Raw genomic sequence first — 17,856 nt, forward strand, 5'->3', positions numbered from 1 at the left:
GCTTGCAGCAGGTGTTTCCAATTTTTCTTATTTGCTCCCCCGACTCCTAGACTGCCAGAGAAGCCTGGCCAACGGATCCATACTCCTGAGCCCACTGAGCGAGAGTGGGACGCTTCACGAGGTGACCTAGGTTTGGGAGGAGTTAAGTTTGGGAAAGGGAGAGACGCCTTCAGGACAACTACCAGGTGGCGACCCCACAGCACCGGCTCTCTGGAAGGGAAAGAGCGGACTCACCCCGCCCAGCCCCTCCCCTCCCGCCCTAGGCCCCGCCCCGAGCCCGCCCCCTCAACCCCGGCAAGTCCCTCAGCCTCCCGCATGATCGGCAGGGCGCTTGCGCAGTTCTTAGGGCGTCTTGGTACTGCCCGAATCTAAACGTGACGGAAAGAGGCAGGCTCGTATTCCCCACACACCGCGGTACAGAGGCTTTCCGCGCTGCCCTAGAACTTGTTTTGCCTTTTTGGCCCTGAGAACCTGGCTTCTCATTCCGTTATGTGGCTTAAGAGGGCATGTTTTAAATTAGGCGATCCCCGGGCAGCCTGCCTTTTGGCGCAGGGTCCTTGGGCTGAGTCTTCGGCAGACACCCGGGAAAGCGGGGTCCTTCTCTGGGGCGGTCGCGCGGGCAGTGGCTCCCTGAAGTCGACACCGGGCAACATGTATTATAAGTTTAGTAGCTTCACGCAGAAACTGACGGGAGCGTGGGCTTCCGACGCTTATAACCCTCAGGTACGGGTAGCGCCGCGCCGGTTCGGACGGGAGAAGTGGCGGCCCGAGTCTGCGCCTGGCAGTTTCAGCGCCGGAGCCAGGCGAGGCTTCTGCCCGCGCTTCGGTTTAGTTGGTCCCTCATCTCTTGTCACGCACTTGCCGTGGCCATGGAGGCTCCTTAATTCTGTAGCTGCTCCCCGGCGAGGCTGGCCTGGTGTGGAAGTTGGGCCTGGCACTCAGCAGCGGTCAAGGTGACCCCCGAGGTCGTTGCTGGTGGCTCGTGAGGTCGGCGGGGCCCAGAATGTGACCCGACCGAGTCCGAAGTTTGGCCCTGTCCTTTTTTTTTTTTTTTTAAGGAAGTCCAGCTTTCATTCTCCTCAATGCCCCATTGTCATCCTCCTGCCTCAGCCCCAAAGACAGCCTCATCCAAGCACCAGATTTGGGAGCTGGGGTGATGGTACCAGCGGAAGCCATAGGGGTAGAAGGGGCTGTGTGATCAGAATTAGAAGACTTAAAGAGTTAATTCAAATGTTTGGGTGAGTCTTCGCAGTTAACGTGCAAAGAGCTGACATTTTTCCAGCTGTAAAATGGTTGATGGTTGCTCTTGAGTGGTCTGAAAAGTATTGCGACTTCACTCAGATTTTGCCAATGGGATTATCAGTCTCTAGCTTGTAGTGTAGAGATGAAAAACTTTAGAGTCCCAGACTCTTAATTTGGGCTCACATCCTGGTTTCGCTGCTTTAATTTTATGACCTTGATCAAGTTAATTCATTGTGAGCTCAGTTTCCTTTAGGGCAGCTGGAGTACAGATTAAAAGAGGTGTGTGTCATGTGACTAGCAATCGTTGGCAGGTGGCTATTACTGGATAAGTGGTAGCTATTCTCGAGAAGCTAAGTCTGAGATACCATCATTTTCATTCTCAATTCTCAGGGTAGGTAGGGAAGGGTTGTTGAGATATGCAGTTGGAAAACTGGACTGGAACAATAAGGGCCCCAGGTGGGGTGTAAAGAATGCTCCATTGTTGTTACCTTTTCTTTCTTCTGCGAAACACCGTAACTTGCTCAAGGGGAAGGATGTTTAAGGATGATTTCAATGTAAGATTAGATGTGCTGTTAACTAGGATAGGGAGGGCAAGAAAAAGCACGTTTTTTTGGGGGTGTGGGGTTGGGGAGGAAGGGTCCAGGTTTATAAATATTGAGCTCGTGATGAGATGTCATGTCTGATTGCAGCTGGATTTATGAATAAGGAGTTTAATAGATCTAGGTGTCTTCAGCCCGTAGGTGGTAGTAGAAGCTGTGGTGGGGGAGATCATCCAGGGAGCAAGCACATGGGAAAGAAAGATGGAGTTACGATTAGATTACAGAAACAGGAAGGGAGAGTGGAGGAGGAAAATTTATCATAAGAACAATCCAGGATTAGAAGGGAAAGCAGCGTGGTGTCGCTGAAACCAAATTGATAGTGAGGTCTAAAGAAGGAATCGACAACAGTGACTTATCTTACAGATTATAAGAAATAGCTATTTCTATTATATTTGCTTCTATAAAGAAGCAGGTAGTCTTAAAACATAAAGGTGTGTGTTTTTCAGCACATTTTTGACAAACACACTGTGTAACCCACACCCTTATTAACATATACAATATTACATCACTCCTAGGAAGTTCCTTTTTACTATTGCCCTGTCAATCCATGTTCATCTTCCTATTCATATTTTTATCACTATAAATAGTTTTGCCTGTTTTTGAATTTCGTATAAATGGAACCACACAGTACTGTTTTGTGTAAGCCTTCTATTTCTCAATATTTTTGAGGTTCATTCATGTTATGTTTATTAGTAGTTGGTTTCTTTTATTGCAGTATAGGATTTCACTGTATGAATATATCACAATTGATCTATTCCATTGGTGATTGTAGAATTTCTTTCAATAGAGTTTTAGCATAATCTAGATTTTGTTATCTAGTAAGAAAAAGTGAAATTTTGAACTAAAACTGACACATCTTGAAATTAATTGGCACTTAGAGCAGATATTACCCCAAGATGCATTTGGTACAGAGAGGGATTAAAGATTTCTAGCTCCACTTGAATTGTGTTTCTCTTGAGAATTTGGACTTCTTAATTACTTAAGGATTTCTTAAGTTATGTTGAAAGAAGTGATATTATGTAGGCTTTATATGAATATTGTAGGCTTTATATGAATTGCAGATTTCAGAGTGATTGTGACAGGTATCCCCAAACCAAGGGTTCTGACTTTGGTAATCAGGAGTACTTCAATTTTTCCTTTCTTGGAAACTTTTAAAATGTTAGCATACTGTAAAATGTAGGTGTTTGTAACTTTCAGTATTATGTAAAGTGAATAATCTAACATGCATTGAGTAAACTTATGGAAAAGCTAGTTCTCTAACAATAGTACAGGTAGAGATTTATAAATCAATCTGATGGCAAGTAATTGTCGGGAGGGTATTTCCAGTGGTTGAGTGAAGAACATTTTGCTTACCTTTCTGTGTCCTTTGTTAAAAATAAATTGAGGCCAATAAGCATATGAAAAGATGTTTGACATCATAAGTCATTAGGGTAATACTAATCAAAACCACAAGGAGATACCACTTCACACCTGCTAAAACAAAAAAGACAACAGGTGTTGGTGAGAATGTGGAGAAACTGGAACCGTACTACATTGTGGGGGGAATTTAAAATGGTACAGCCTCTTTGGAAAACAGTTTGGCATTTTCTAAAAAAGTGAAACATAATTTTACCGTATGATCCAGCAGTTCCTCTCCTAGTTAAGACGGCAGGATATTCTAGATTAAGAGAACTGCGAGAGTGGAGGAGGAGAGGGGGGCTGCAGGGGGAATCATTGAGTAGGTAAGTTTAGCTGTGGTGGATGGAGGTAGATCATGAAGGGCCTAGGATGGTAGGACTTAATTTTGTGAGAAATGAATAAGAATTTACAAAGCAACTTGATGCTGAAAGTTGTGGTAGAGTCTTGTCCAGAGGTTGAAACAAGGGCATGGCCTCTTCCCTTTAGTTTCATGAAAGGTTTATGATGGAGGAGTACGTATCATAACCAGAGCTATGCTTTGAAAAGATAATCTGACTGGGAGAGACCAGTGCCGGGGGATGCCTGTTATACCCATAAAAGAGTTCAGGGTCTTCTCAGTAAGAATGGAGAAAGAGTCAGAGGCTGGAGATGAGTACTTAGCGCCCGGTGAAGGAGATTTTGGAAATGAGGAAGGAGGACTCCAAGATGACTGGGTAATGGTAGGATGGTGGTGTTTCCCCCAGAAACAGGGAGCTCCTGAGTAGGCTTGTGAGAAACTGGATGAATTTTGGATTCACTGAGTGTGAAATGTCAGGGAAACATGGAGGTGGTGGTACCTAGCTGGCAATTGGAAATGAAAGGACTCGATTACTGCAGATTGAAACTTGTTTGTAGTCCTGAATCAGAATGAAAGAGCTCGTAAGTTTCTATCATTTAAAAATTAAAACATTTTTGGGATAATTCTCTTATTTCTCCACCCTTCTTCCTCCTCCTCCCCAAAGTTAAAAGGTAGAAGGAAAGGGGAAACTTTGGGCCAGTCAATTTTGAGGTGAAAAAAATCATGTTTACTTTTCTCTCTTAAAATTTGGAGCAGCTAAAGTAGACTAGGAAGAACTCAGCTACTAAACGTGGTAAAACAGTTGAATGGCTCTTAATCAGTTGTAGAGGTAGTGATTGTGTAAACAGCTAAGAGATTTGATACTCAGCGAAACCTGTGATTTCCACTTGGTCTACAGTCCACTTTTTTTTTTTTTTTTTTTTCGGTACGCGGTCCTCTCACTGTTCTGGCCTCTCCCGTTGCGGAGCACAGGCTCCAGACGCGCAGGGTCAGCGGCCACGGCTCACGGGCCCAGCCGCTCCGCGGCACGTGGGATCCTCCCGGACCAGGGCACGAAACCGTGTCCCCTGCATCGGCAGGCGGACTCCCAACCACTGCGCCACCAGGGAAGCCCCATCCTCTGTTTTAACACAATTACTGGTTGCTGCATTAAGAGTAGACTGTAGGGCAGCAAGAATGGAATAAAATCAGGATGACCAGTTAGGAGGCTGTTTTAAAAATCTAGGAGTTTGGACCAGAATGTGGATTGGTGAAGATAGGTGAGAAGTGGTCAGATTCTAAATATAATTTGAAGGTAGAGCCAAAAGGATTTTCAAATGTGTGAGTGAGAGGTATTAAGAACAATTTCAAGGTTTTTGGCCCAAGTACCTGGAAAGATGGGGCGTTATCATTTATTGAGATGAGGAGGGGCATATTTGAGGCTCATAATTCCTCTAGGTTGGGGCATCCGTGGCCCTGGAAGGAGGCCTAGGCGAAGGGATTTGCTGTAGATCCCTTCCTGTAAATGTAGCTTCCTGGTCTACTCTTGAGAACCCTAGTGCTAGTCTTATCTAGCTGCCTTGAAACACTGGAAACCTTGACTGCTCTTATATTGTTAGGAGGTTTAATTATGCCTAGGGTGAAATACCTTAGCACCGTTTGGATTCTTTTTACCTGTGGGGCCGAGACAGCTGATTACTGATGGTGTGGTGTAATAAACATGTGTGGGTTTGAATCCCATCTTACTTGTGACTTTTTTTTTTTTTTGCGGTACGTGGGTCTCTCACTGTTGTGGCCTCTCCTGTTGCGGAGCACAGGCTCCAGACGCGCAGGCTCAGCGGCCATGGCTCACGGGCCCAGGCGCTCCACGGCATGTGGGATCCTTCTGGACCGGGGCACAAACCTGCGTCCCCTGCATCGGCAGGCGGACTCTCAACCACTGCGCCACCAGGGAAGCCCCTGCTTTACTATTTTTTTAAACATCTTTACTGTAGTAAGTATAGTTGCTTTACAATGATGGGTTAGTTTCTGCTTTATAACAAAGTGAATCAGCTATATGTATACATATATCCCCATATCCCCTCCCTCTTGCGTCTCCCACCCTCCCTATTCCACCCCTCTGGGTGGTCACACAGCACTGAGCTGATCTCCCTGTGTGATGCAGCTGCTTCCCACTAGCTATCTGTTTTACATTTGGTAGTGTACATATATCAGTGCTACTCTCTTACTTCGTCCCAGCTTATCCTTCCCCCTCCCCGTGTCCTCAAGTCCATTCTCTGTGTCTGCATCTTTATTCCTGTCCTGCCCCTAGGTTCATCAGAACCATTTTTTTTTTTTAGATTCCATATATATGTGTTAGCATGCGTAGTTGTTTAAAAATATGGAACGCTTCACGAATTTGTGTGTCATCCTTGCTCAGGGGCCATGCTAATCTTCTCTGTATCGTTCCAGTTTTAGTATATGTGCTGCCGAAGCGAGCACACTTAGGACATTTCTGAGCTTTGTTTTAATCATCTGTAACATGGGCTGGTAATAATTTATGGGGTTGATGTGAAGAGTAGATTTCGTTATGAAGATTGTTTAGGAACCTGAAAAAAAATGTTTATTATAAGTGAAAAAAGTAGAATGTGGGGTTTTGCACTGTGACTATAAAGATTAAAATATGCCTATGGGGCTTCCCTGGTGGTGCAGTGGTTGAGAGTCCGCCTGCCGATGCAGGGGACGCCGGTTCGTGCCCCGGTCCGGGAAGATCCCACATGCCGCGGAGCGACTGGGTCCCTGAGCCATGGCCGCTGAGCCTGCGCGTCCGGAGCCTGTGCTCCGCAACGGGAGAGGCCACAACAGTGAGAGGCCCGCGTACCGCAAAAAAAAAAAAAAAAAATATATATATATATGCCTATGAAAAGATTGGAGGAGAATATACAATTCATAATAACTGATGGGATAAGATAATGGGATTATAGGAACTTTAAAATTTGATATTCTGAACTTTTACAGTATTATAAATGGAAATATGGAATTATTTTAAGCTGTTAAGATGGTTGATAACTCCTGTTTTGAGATGATCTTGTTCGAAAACTTTGCTATAGTTTTGAATCACTTAACAGGTAAACGAATACAAGGCAGCTAGGTATAATCCCATCTAAAAATGCTCTCACATTAGTCCTGTCAACACATGAATTTAATTTCAAACCAGTTTTGGAGTTGCTTGGTAGGAAGGGTTTTAAAATTTTTGCATTCAAGGGAAAATGATCATAAGGAGAAAATACAAAGAGCTCACAGAATGATGAGGGAGTGTCTAAAATTCTCCAGTTTAAAGAGAGAACTTTCTTATAGCCTTGTTATCTCAGTAGTTGGAGCCCCGGTTCTGTCTCTGACTCCTAAGTCTCTGTTATATTCCAAATGTAGACTAACAGCTTACTAAGCAGACTTTCTCTTCAAATGGATTGTTGTTTTTGAGCAGTAGTTGACGAGAGGTAGCAGGGGCAGGTAGGTACTTAAATGCCAGGGTTCTGGACTTGAGAGAGGCTTGAGTTCCCACACTTGCCTCTTTTTGTTATGGAGTCTCAGGCAAGTCACCCTCTCTGATCCAGTTTTCTCCTCTGTAAAAAGGGAAAGGTAACATCTCCCTAGGATTGCTGTAATGATGCGTATGAAATGCTTAGCATGATGCTGGGCACATAACAAGAGCTTGGTAGATATTAGCTGCTATTATTCCATAACACTGATATCCATAATGGCAGAGATTGAATGTGTCCTATATATTTTCAGTATAGAGTAATTACTTAGTAAAATATGTTGAATGAGTGAAAGAACAGAAAAAAAGGCCGTGATTCTTTCCCATTTATGGGACTGTGTTAGAAGAAATAGAAGCCAAAATTACTTCAATGCCTTTTTGTTGCTCTGTTGATCCCAGTGCCTGCCTGGTGGGAGTAACATTGAGGTTTTCAATATGTGATCTTTAGAATAGGTCTCTTGTCAATTATAGGTAAAGTTAGATTTTTTTGAAGAGATCAAGTACAATCTGACAACTCTTATTAATTTGAGCAAAGGATTTCCTTTTTCATCTGTAAAAATAGAAGAGGCTGAGCTTTGTTTGCTAACTTTAAGATTTTATTTTTCTGAGTTAGAATTTAATATAAAAGGATGGATTTTATTGATTTGTAACTCTGAGTTCCTTAGTGTGATCTGTAGGTTATTTTGGAGAATCATTTATCTATCCGCCACTGTAGGTTTACTCCATCAGATAGAAACCCAGAGTTCCCTTTAGGTTCTTTTTTTTTTTTTTTAAACAGCTTTGTTGAGATGTAATTCACATACCATACATTTACTCATTTAAAATATATGATTAAATGGTTTTTAGTGTATTCACAGACAATGTGCAACCATTACCATATTAATTTTAGAGCATTTTTATCACCTCAGAAAGAAAGCTGTACCTTTCAGCTATCACCTTCCTCTTCCTTAACACCTCCCGCCCCTCCTCCCCTGTCCCTTAGCAACCACTAATTTACTTTCTGTCTCTGTAAATATCCCTATTCTGGACTTTCATATATTTGTGGTCTTTTGTGACTGACTGCTTCTACTCAGCGTACTGTTTTTTTTTTTTTTTTGGTGGTGCGCGGGCCTCTCACTGTTGTGGCCTCTCCCGTTGCGGAGCACGGGCTCCGGACGCGCAGGCTCAGCGGCCATGGCTCACGGGCTCAGCAGCCATGGCTCACGGGCCCAGCCGCTCCGCGGCATGTGGGATCTTCCCAGACCGGGGCACAAACCCGTGTCCCCTGCATCGGCAGGCGGACTCTCAGCCACTGTGCCACCAGGGAAGCCCAGCGTACTGTTTTTAAGGTTTATCCATCTTGTAGCATGTATCAGCACTTCATTTTTCTCCCCCCTTAGATTCTTTTTAAGACTGTGTGTTTGTCCTTCCTTTCTCTGTCACATGTGGCTGAGGCAGCTGCTGAGCCCCCGAATCTCATTCAGCTTATGTTTATTGAATGCCTGCTGTGTCCCAGACACTGCTTTAGGCACATGCTACTTCACGCAGTCCTTTCAGTGGTAGACACTCTGTGTATGTAGTACATGTGTATTGTCGTACACACGTCACAATGAGAACACTGAGTTTTCCTTTTTTATTTTTACAGTATATATTTTTTAACTTACAGATTTATTAATGCCAGAAAGTTCAGTTGCTCTGCTGTAATTGTTTTGTTTTGTTTTCTGGTCCTGAAAGACAGCTCTCTTCCCATTACAGGCTCTTCCAGATTGAGATATTTCTTTACTGTGTATCTGGAAAGTTTCTGAAGTCCACTTTGAGATTCCATGTTGGTACACCTACTCACCCAGAGGAGAAAAGGGACAGCCAGGTTTCTTTTGAAATTTAACCCAAAGTTCATATAGATGATAAATGTTTTATTGGTTTGATGAGAAGATAGACACAGTGGGTTTATCTGGAAGCTTAGATTGGGCCTCTGTTGTGGTTTGCTTCTCCCCCGTCTGCCTCCCCCACCTTAACCAGCAAGAGAGTTCTTGACTGTGTTTGCTCTGGAAATGGGCGCTAGGGTGTTTTAGGGACTTTAAACCTAAATGCTTTGTAATGCAGAGTTGGGGACTTTCCTTCTCTCTTGTGTGGTGGAATCACTGACTCCACTCTTCTGGACAGCCTTCTCCTGGAAAGGCTTGTTCACATGCCCAGGCATACTTTCAACTTGACCTTTTCCTTTTTTCCTGCAGGGATTAAGGCCTGTGGTTTCCACAGAAGCACCGCCTATCATATTTGCCACACCAACTAAACTGAGTTCCAATTCTACTGCATATGATTATGCTGGGAAAAATAAAGTTCCAGAGCTGCAGAAGTTTTTCCAGGTGAGAGAAGACACTAGAACAGTGAAGGCTGTGAAGTAAATAGACCTAAAAAACCCTACAAAATGGAGTCTTAATCTAGTTTGCTACTTACTTCCCTGTTTTTTCTTAAATAGAAGTTTCTTGATTTTAGTTTAAGCCATAAACTGGTAGAACTTCATGTAGGTAGAAACTGATAAAAGAGGAGAGGGTGATTAATTTCCTCATCAGTATTTAAGGTTATGCAGATTTTTAAATTGCATATGTAGCTGTTGATCATCCATTGGATGGAGGAAGCAATAGCATATATATAATAATACTGTGAATAATCCAGTATATATTAGGCTTTGTGACACATGCAGTGACTTTTGGCAATAAGTTTTCTTCTAGTTGATTTTTGCTTACTTGATATTAAAATTCACTGAACTGTTCCTAGAAGTGGGGGAGGCTCTCTTGGGTTTGCTGATTAGCAGAGAAGCTAGGATTGGACTTAAAAATATGATTAATGTTAATCTACCTACAGATAATTGAGAGGTCAGTGACTCAACTGTATCTCAGGTATCGTGGGAGTGGCAATAGCTGTTACTGCTGTTGCTGGAAGGTAGCTTCCCCCTCCTCAAAAATATGTCCAGATTTAGGACCACCTTGGGGACTTTTGATCAGTTTAATCTCTTTTTTTTTTTGCGGTACGCGGGCCTTTCACTGTTGTGGCCTCTCCTGTTGCGGAGCACAGGCTCAGCGGCCATGGCTCACGGGCCTAGCCGCTCCACAGCATGTGGGATCTTCCCGGACCGGGGCACGAACCCGTGTCCCCTGCATCGGCAGGCGGACTCTCAACCACTGTGCCACCAGGGAAGCCCAGTTTAATCTCTTTTAATCTGATAACTCAGACTTGAGTGGGCATTTGGGGTCTTGAGTTGCCGTGGGGAGGGATTTTGGAGACTGTGCAAAATAATGGATTAAACATTTTATGGAGTCTCATTATTAAATAGGGGTTTAGCAGCTTAATAGAAAGAAGGTAGTTGAGTACAAAATGGACATGAACCTGTTAACTGACCTGGTGTGCTTAGACTTAGTCCACTAATGATCAGAAGTCAGACTAAATGTAGAGCATTTCTTATGCCTACAGGTCTTTGATTAGCTGCTGATTACCTTTGCCTTTAAAAAAAATTCACCAGTGCTCCTTTTGTAATTAAGCAATATATGATAAATTCCTTAGAAATGTGGATTTGTTGCGCACATGTTCCTGAGGCTGCATTTTGGAGAATGACTTTGGACTTACAAACTTCAGCTACATTAGTAAGAAATACACCAGTGTTTCAGTTAGCATTCTAGTAGATTTGGGCTTTTTCCACTGCAGTGGGTTGATGGATTAGTTATAAAGTAGAGGCATTTGTTCTATATTAGCCTAAATTGTAGCATCTTTTTCTTATCAGCCATATCCTTGATAATTCTTTCTTTCAAGAAATCCGACGGTGTGCCCATCCACCTGAAACGAGGCTTGCCTGACCAAATGCTTTACCGGACAACCATGGCGCTGACTGTGGGAGGGACCATCTACTGCCTGATCGCCCTCTACATGGCATCACAGCCCAGAAACAAATGAGTTAGGCTGCAGAGGACTGGTTTGCTTTTTAGCATAAATCCTTTGAATTTTCATTTTTCATTATTTCTGTAAAAAAAATTTTTTTCTTTAACTTGAATGGCCTACTTAACATTCTTCAAGAAAAACAAATTAAGACAGTATTTTGGTTTGTTATGAAATGCACATGGCCTGGCAGAGCTCATTCGACAGTTAAAACTATTGTTTAAAGAAATGCTGCTGCTCTCTGCATTTGGGCTTCTGATTTCCCTGGAGGTTCTGCATGAAGGTTACACACAGTCTCATTATGGCAGTCTGTGCTGAGGTCCTTGGGGACTTTTGGTGGAGTTTTGAGCTTGGGATGGAGAAACCTTTTTGGATTTGGATGTGACTGAGGAAGGAAAACAAGCTAAGGCCAGGCACATGAGATGAGAGATTTTGAGTTAGTAGTCACGTTGGGGATTTTTCCATCCTGCAGTAAAATGTTAATAGAGATTATTTGCAGTCTGCCTCTGTTCATTGGGCAGTTTGTTTCAAAGGGTTATTTGCGTCATCTCAGATCTTTAGTGAAATTTTATGTGTAATTGCTATGTATTTATTCCACCATGGGAACAGAGAACACCTGTTTAGTGTTGGACTTTAGACCAATGTCTGTTTTATTAATACAGCTGTGACACAAATTCTCCTTTACCTTTTAAAAATGTTATGGCTTTAAATTATGATTTATTTTAATTGTGGAATAAATACATGAATGAAAAAATCTCAAGTTTGAAGTCCTTTTAAATAAGCTTTCAAAATAATTTCAGAACGTACCAGAGGCATCTTAAACCCGAGTCTAATTTCTTTCTTTTTAATTAGACACTAGATAATCTTTACAAAACGGTTCCTCAAAGTCAAGTAATAGGAGGCGAATGGCATATTCGTGATTACCGTATGGTTCCTTATAAGAAACTGCCTTACCCCTTAGTGAAATGTGCGTGTAGCACACAGTTCATTTAGACAGTAATTTCCTGTGTTGTCACAATTGGTAGACTTCACATACCCTGTATTAATGCTGGAAAAAGGTGGAATTTTATTATATAAAGTGGTGGTCTGTATTTTGCCATAGCAAAGAACAGTAACCTCTTACTGAAGATAAAATACGGTGTGTGAAAAGTCAGTATCATTCTCACAGGCTAGGAAACCCTTATTTGTCTGTACAAGTCTAAACTTCCTTGGTATTTCCCCCAAGTTTTTATTTTGAGAAACTTGAGAATACAGAAAGATTGTAAGAATAGAACAATATATCCCTGTATGTTCTTCACTTAGATCACCAGTTATCAATATATTGTCCACTTTGCTTTTTCTTGCTCTCTCAAACACAGGCACACATAATATATGTACATAATACACACACACACACACATTTGGTTTTTGCTGAATCATTTAAGATTAAGCTATGGAATTGTAATTCAGCCATAAATACTTTAGCCAGTATCTCCTAAAAATAAGGACGTTTAGTTATCATGTCCCTTTAGTCTCCTTTTATCAAGAAGAGTCCCCACTGTCCTCCATGACATTGACCTATTTGAAAAATTCAGGGTAGTGTTTTGTAGAACATCCTTCGATTTGGATTTGTCTTACTGTCTCATGATTGGATTCAGGTTGAGCAGTTTAGTCAGGAATTCTCTGTATATGGTGTGGTGTTCTTATTGTATCAGGTGGCACTTGGTACCAGTTCGTCCCATTATTGGAGAGTTGAAGTTGGTTAACTTAATTAAGATGTTGTCTGCCTTGTAAAGATACCCTTTCCCCTTTGTAATTAATAAGTAATCTGTAGGGTGATATTTGAGACTGGGAATATCATGTCCTCAGTGGTTTTGTACCCAGTGTTAGTGTTCCTTGGTGATTCCTGATGGAATCATTTATTACTAAGGTGGTTGTAAGAAAGTGATTTTCTAATTATTATTGTTGATGTATCTCAGTGAAGAGGCGTACTCCCGTTTTAAGAGGTTTTAGTGTAATTTTCTCATTCAAGGTAATAACCACCCATGCCATTGTTCATGCTGATTCTCAAATTTGGCCCAAATTTGGCTTCTGTGTCCCACTGACAGTCTTTGAGCAGTTTCTTACTTTCTGACACACAGAATGCTGTCCACGTTTACCTTGTATTTTCTCTACCCCAGTTTCTTCTGTTCACTTTCAGGTATGTTCTGTCATATATATAGATGCATTTTCCTTCTCTGTCTTTTATTTTTGCCTAACTGATACTGTACATTCCTACTACTCATAGTTTGGAGATTGTTCTCTATCTCATTTTTCTGCATTGTATTCCATTTTATGAATACCCCATAGTTTAACTAGTCTCCTTTTAAAAAATTTTTTTTAATTAATTAATTTATTTATTTATTTATTTTTTTAAATTTTTGGCTGCGTTGGGTCTTCGTTGCTGTGCGCAGGCTTTCTCTAGTTGCGGCGAGCAAGGGCTACTCTTCGTTGTGGTACACCGGCTTCTCATTGCTGTGGCTTCTCTTGTTGTGGAGCATGGGCTCTAGGTGAGCGGGCTTCAGTGGTTGTGGCACGTGGGCTCAGTAGTTGTGGCTTGCGGGCTCTAGAGCACAGGCTCAGTAGTTGTAGCCCACAGCCTTAGTTGCTCCACGGCATGTGGGATCTTCCCGGACCAGGGCTCGAACCCGTGCCCCCTGCATTGGCAGGCGGATTCTTAACCACTGCACCACCAGGGAAGCCCCTAACTAGTCTCCTTTTGATGGTTATTTAGTCTTAAATTTTTTGCTTTTACAAACACTGCCTTAAACATATCTTCTTTACATGTCATTTTACATATTGCTGAATGTATTTGTAGAATAATTTCTAGAAGTGAGACCTTTTTTTTTTTTTTTTTTTTTTTTTTTGCGGTACGCGGGCCTCTCACTGATGTGACCTCTCCCATCGTGGAGCACAGGCTCCGGACGCGCAGGCCCAGCGGCCATGGCTCACAGGCCCAGCCGCTCTGCGGCATGTGGGATCCTCCCGGGCCGGGGCACGAACCCGTGTCCCCTGCATTGGCAGGTGGACTCTCAGCCACTGCGCCACCAGGGAAGCCCTTGAAGTGAGGCTTTTAAGGCAGAGAGAATGTGTATCTCTAACTTTGATAGCTATTCCTCACTGTGAGAGATGGTGTGGATGTACAATCCTATTTAGCCATGATGAGGGTGCCTGTTCCTCCTCACCTTTGTCAGCCAAATGCATTGTCAAACTTTTTCATCTTTGCCAATCTGGTAATGATAAAATGTCTTTGGTTTAAATTGTCTTTCCACTGTAATTAGTGATGTTGAATATCTTTCTTTAATTTAAAATTTATATTTAAAAATTTAAAAATCTTTTTATTTTTCAAGGTAAAATATATTTCCTTTTTTGTGAACTATCTAATCATGTACTTGGCCTCCTTGTTTCCAGGTACTTTTTGATAATGCTGTAAATGTTATTGGTCCATCAGGCCGAATTCCTCAGAAGCACTCTACTGACTCGTCTGAGCCAAACGTCTTCTGATTGCAAGTCTCAGAAATTCATTAAAACCAGCCAATGCAGAAAGGGGGATTTTCTAGAATCTGAGTGCAGCTGGGCCACAAGGCCTACCTTTGGGACCAAGGTGGTTGTCCTTTCTGTTATTCTCTTGGCTGTGCAGCTGTTTAACTCTTGTTTCTGTGGACCAGCTTTATCTCTGTTTCTTGTTGCACATGGTAGGAAATGGTTGTCTAGCTCCAAATTCCAGGAGAGAGAATATCATTGGCCCCTTGTGGGTCCGGTGTCTCCCACTGGGCCAGTCAACTGTTTGGTGCCAGCCTATGGGGAGATGCAGTGAAGGAGCTCAGGGTGTCCTGTTCTTGGGTCTTAACTGAAGGCTCCGAGCCTTTCACCGTGTTCTCAGTTAGGATTATTCCTTCTAAGCATGGTACTTTGAACCCTTGCCAGGTTGGATTGTTTACTTAGAGGGGGGCCATCCTCCTTGTCAGTGCTGTCTCGATGAGATGCTGTCAACAGAGGGACAGTTACTCTCTTCACCTCTTCCAGACCATGTGGTTAGTCTTCACAACAGTGGTCTGAACTCATGTAGCTCTGGGGGTAGGAAAACTCCATGGAGTACCCAGGCAAGTATAATTTTAAGGGAATCAATTTTTAGGTCCTCAACTTCTGTTATATTTCTAAAGTTGAGCTGTCTGAGAACACGCCTAGCATAAGGGGTCTCTTATCACCTTTTCCATTCTGCAAAAGGAAAGCAAACCCTCACCCATTCTAGTCAGGACCATAGTGTGTTGCCTGCTCTCTGGGGTGCCATGGGGATAATTCTAAATATAAATGTTGAGAATATGAGTCTAAAGACTAGGGAATAATCCTTTTATAAGTTACAAGTTTTCTGAGTCTACTTTTAACAAAATTGGAGGAACCAATTGAGTTGTCAGTTGATCATTAAAAATAATTTTGATAACAGATCACTGCATGACTTTGGTGTATAACTCGGGAGTTCAAGGAATTCAGAGATGTTGCTATTACAGAACTTCCATTGCCATCTATTTATTTATGAGAACAAGGTGTCTCAGGGCTTAATATCTATAAAAATGAAAAACAGGAATGGAATTGGTGCTGAAACTGTCTTAACAGTAAGCAAGATTCATCCCTGGAAACATGAACCTTCTTACTCTATCAGGATGCATTTCTAGTGAAATTTTGCTCATTTAATAATGATCAGTATTTATATTCTGTTGTTTCAAAATATGTGCTAATAGCAGTCATAATCATGCAATCCAGAGTAAAATATTTTTGAACACTTAGAGCTTATGAGGTCACAGAATATTTGATATGTTACAGGGAATTATAAGTATGGTCAATAAGAGACTTTCAAGCCTAAAAATGTGTTACATTAGGGTAAAATGTGGGGGGTAAAATTCTAGATGGAGGAGAGTAATGGAGCTACCAGTTCAAGAAGAAATTTCTGACTTAAATAGACATTTGTATTTTTAACTAGATGAAGGTAGGTGTCTAATTGTGATGGTATTTACAGTCCACTGGATACATTTATAAGACTGACTTAATAGTTTACGCCATTATTTACAATACACCAGAAACTGTCTTTGCAACTATTTAAAATTATAATGAAAAACTTTAGATGTTAAGCTTACGTAATACAAAGGGGAATACATAGATTTTCAAAATCCTTTTAGGGTAAACAAGAGCAAGAAAGGTTGAAATGGCAGCTTTATACTTTTCCTTTCAAAGAAGTGCCTGTTTACCCCTTCTCTGTTTTCTCTCTCAGCCAGAGTCCCTTTCTGGGTCCAACAATCTTTCCCTCTCCTTCCTGGCCTCTCATATCCTGTGACTCCAGTGTGAAGCTGTCAGTGGCCTGGTGAGGGTGGGATTGACTGTTACAGCACTGGCTGGCTTTCTTTGGTTTATATACTTTTCCTCTCCGTTATGTGTGTGGCCCTGGGCTGGCTTCTCAGGCTTGTCTGACGTTGAGGTTCCTAATGCCCAAGTCTTCTATCGGGCTTTTCTTATGGCTGGAAGCTGTGCAAACCTTTCACTTTCTGGCCTGTTGATACTCAGTAGCTAGAGGTTATACCAGGGACAATAATGATTGACTGCTTAGAAATTCTGATACTGTCTGGTTCCAGTGATTTAATACTTTTATTTGACATTTTGACTGCACGTATCCTGGATTGGAGCACTCTTTAATCTAGCACCAAACACTGCCCGCGTCGGGGTTGAGAAGTGGGACCCTGTCCTTAGTGCTCCTCTTGTCAGATTCAGTGGCTGTCAACCTTGGTCATCCAGGGCTGCCTCTGACCCACAGTCAGTCATTAAGGAGTTCCACTAATCTGCTTCTTCCAGATATTTAATTAGCGTGCCAAAGCCTGGGACCCCAAGATGAATCAGATACTTTGCCTTTGTAAGCAAACACTGTGATTATATTTAAGGAAACTGTTATAAGAATTATTTTTAGGTCCTTTTCAGGTTGTCTCTCAATCGCTTAGGGTTGGTAAACCACATGGTCAAGAAACTCTGTTATGAAGGAATTCTGTTATCCTTCACCTGTCCTGATTTGGGAGCTCCATAAGACTGGTGGGGTTTGGTTGCTTGAGGACAGGTTACCCCCCTGGCTGGGTGCAGGTAGAGGAAGCCTGGCTGTGGCTTCTGTTCCGGGACCCATGTTGCATCTTGGCTTCGTGGGTCGGCCCCATAGTTGGGAGCATCAGCTGACCCTGGCTCTCATTACATGAACAGAGCAACTGGGGTGGCCCAGCCACCTCCTGGCGGAAGATTAGAGGGGATGGGTCATTTGCACTTGCATAAGCTCGAATCAAGAATCCTGACCTTTGTGTGGCGTGGGGGTGCTGTGCTGCTGCAGGATGGGTTGGGATGGCCAGATTGAGATGAGGTGCTGTTTGCTCAGGGTCCAGAGTCTGTTAGAGCTCTTTTCTAAGGAAGCTGCTGCAAACTAATGGAAACAGGGCAAGCGGGGTGGCTGGAATATCATTCTTTAGATACTTCTTTTTTTTTCTTGAGTTCTGTCACAGCCCTCCTAGGACATCATGGCCGGACCTTGTCCATTGACACTGAGCTTTGTCATGGTCACATGGTTGTACCTCAGGGCCCAAGCATAGGTCTTTCAGACTGTCCAGCGTGTACTAGCCAGATTGGAATCCTTGCCTACTCCAAATAGCATTATGATGGGAGTCGGCTGAAGTGCCCTAGGCTGTAAGAAGTGGTGGGGTTGCCTCCCAGTTGGCAGGGAAAGTTTTAGAAAGAAGCAGAAGAAGCTCACTGCAAAAGGGCCTCGATATGGCTATAAACTGTAACTGACAAAATTAGGGACCTGGGTTTTCAAAGGCAGAAAAGGAGAGGCT

General features: G+C 42.6%; 1 protein-coding gene across 4 annotated transcripts in view; it reads left to right on the forward strand.

Annotated features, from left to right (window-relative positions):
- Positions 1-563: 563 nt before the first annotated feature.
- The window catches only part of COX7A2L (cytochrome c oxidase subunit 7A2 like), a 29,144-nt gene continuing 11,851 nt past the window's right edge, over positions 564-17,856 (forward strand). For 3 of the 4 annotated variants that reach the window (XR_013830992.1, XR_013830993.1, XR_013830994.1), the window contains exons 1-3: positions 564-723; positions 9,286-9,417; positions 10,859-14,603. Coding sequence is in view for 1 of the 4 variants with exons in the window: in XM_079940532.1 (XP_079796658.1) it covers positions 652-723; positions 9,286-9,417; positions 10,859-10,999 (345 nt within the window). In the remaining 3 variants the exon portion in view is untranslated. Of the gene's footprint in view, positions 724-9,285; positions 9,418-10,858; positions 17,850-17,856 lie in introns of those variants that run through there. The other variant, XM_079940532.1, reaches the window with a different exon arrangement.

The sequence above is a fragment of the Stenella coeruleoalba genome (genome assembly GCF_951394435.1).
Source record: "Stenella coeruleoalba genome assembly, chromosome: 13".
Lineage (NCBI taxonomy): Eukaryota > Metazoa > Chordata > Mammalia > Artiodactyla > Delphinidae > Stenella > Stenella coeruleoalba.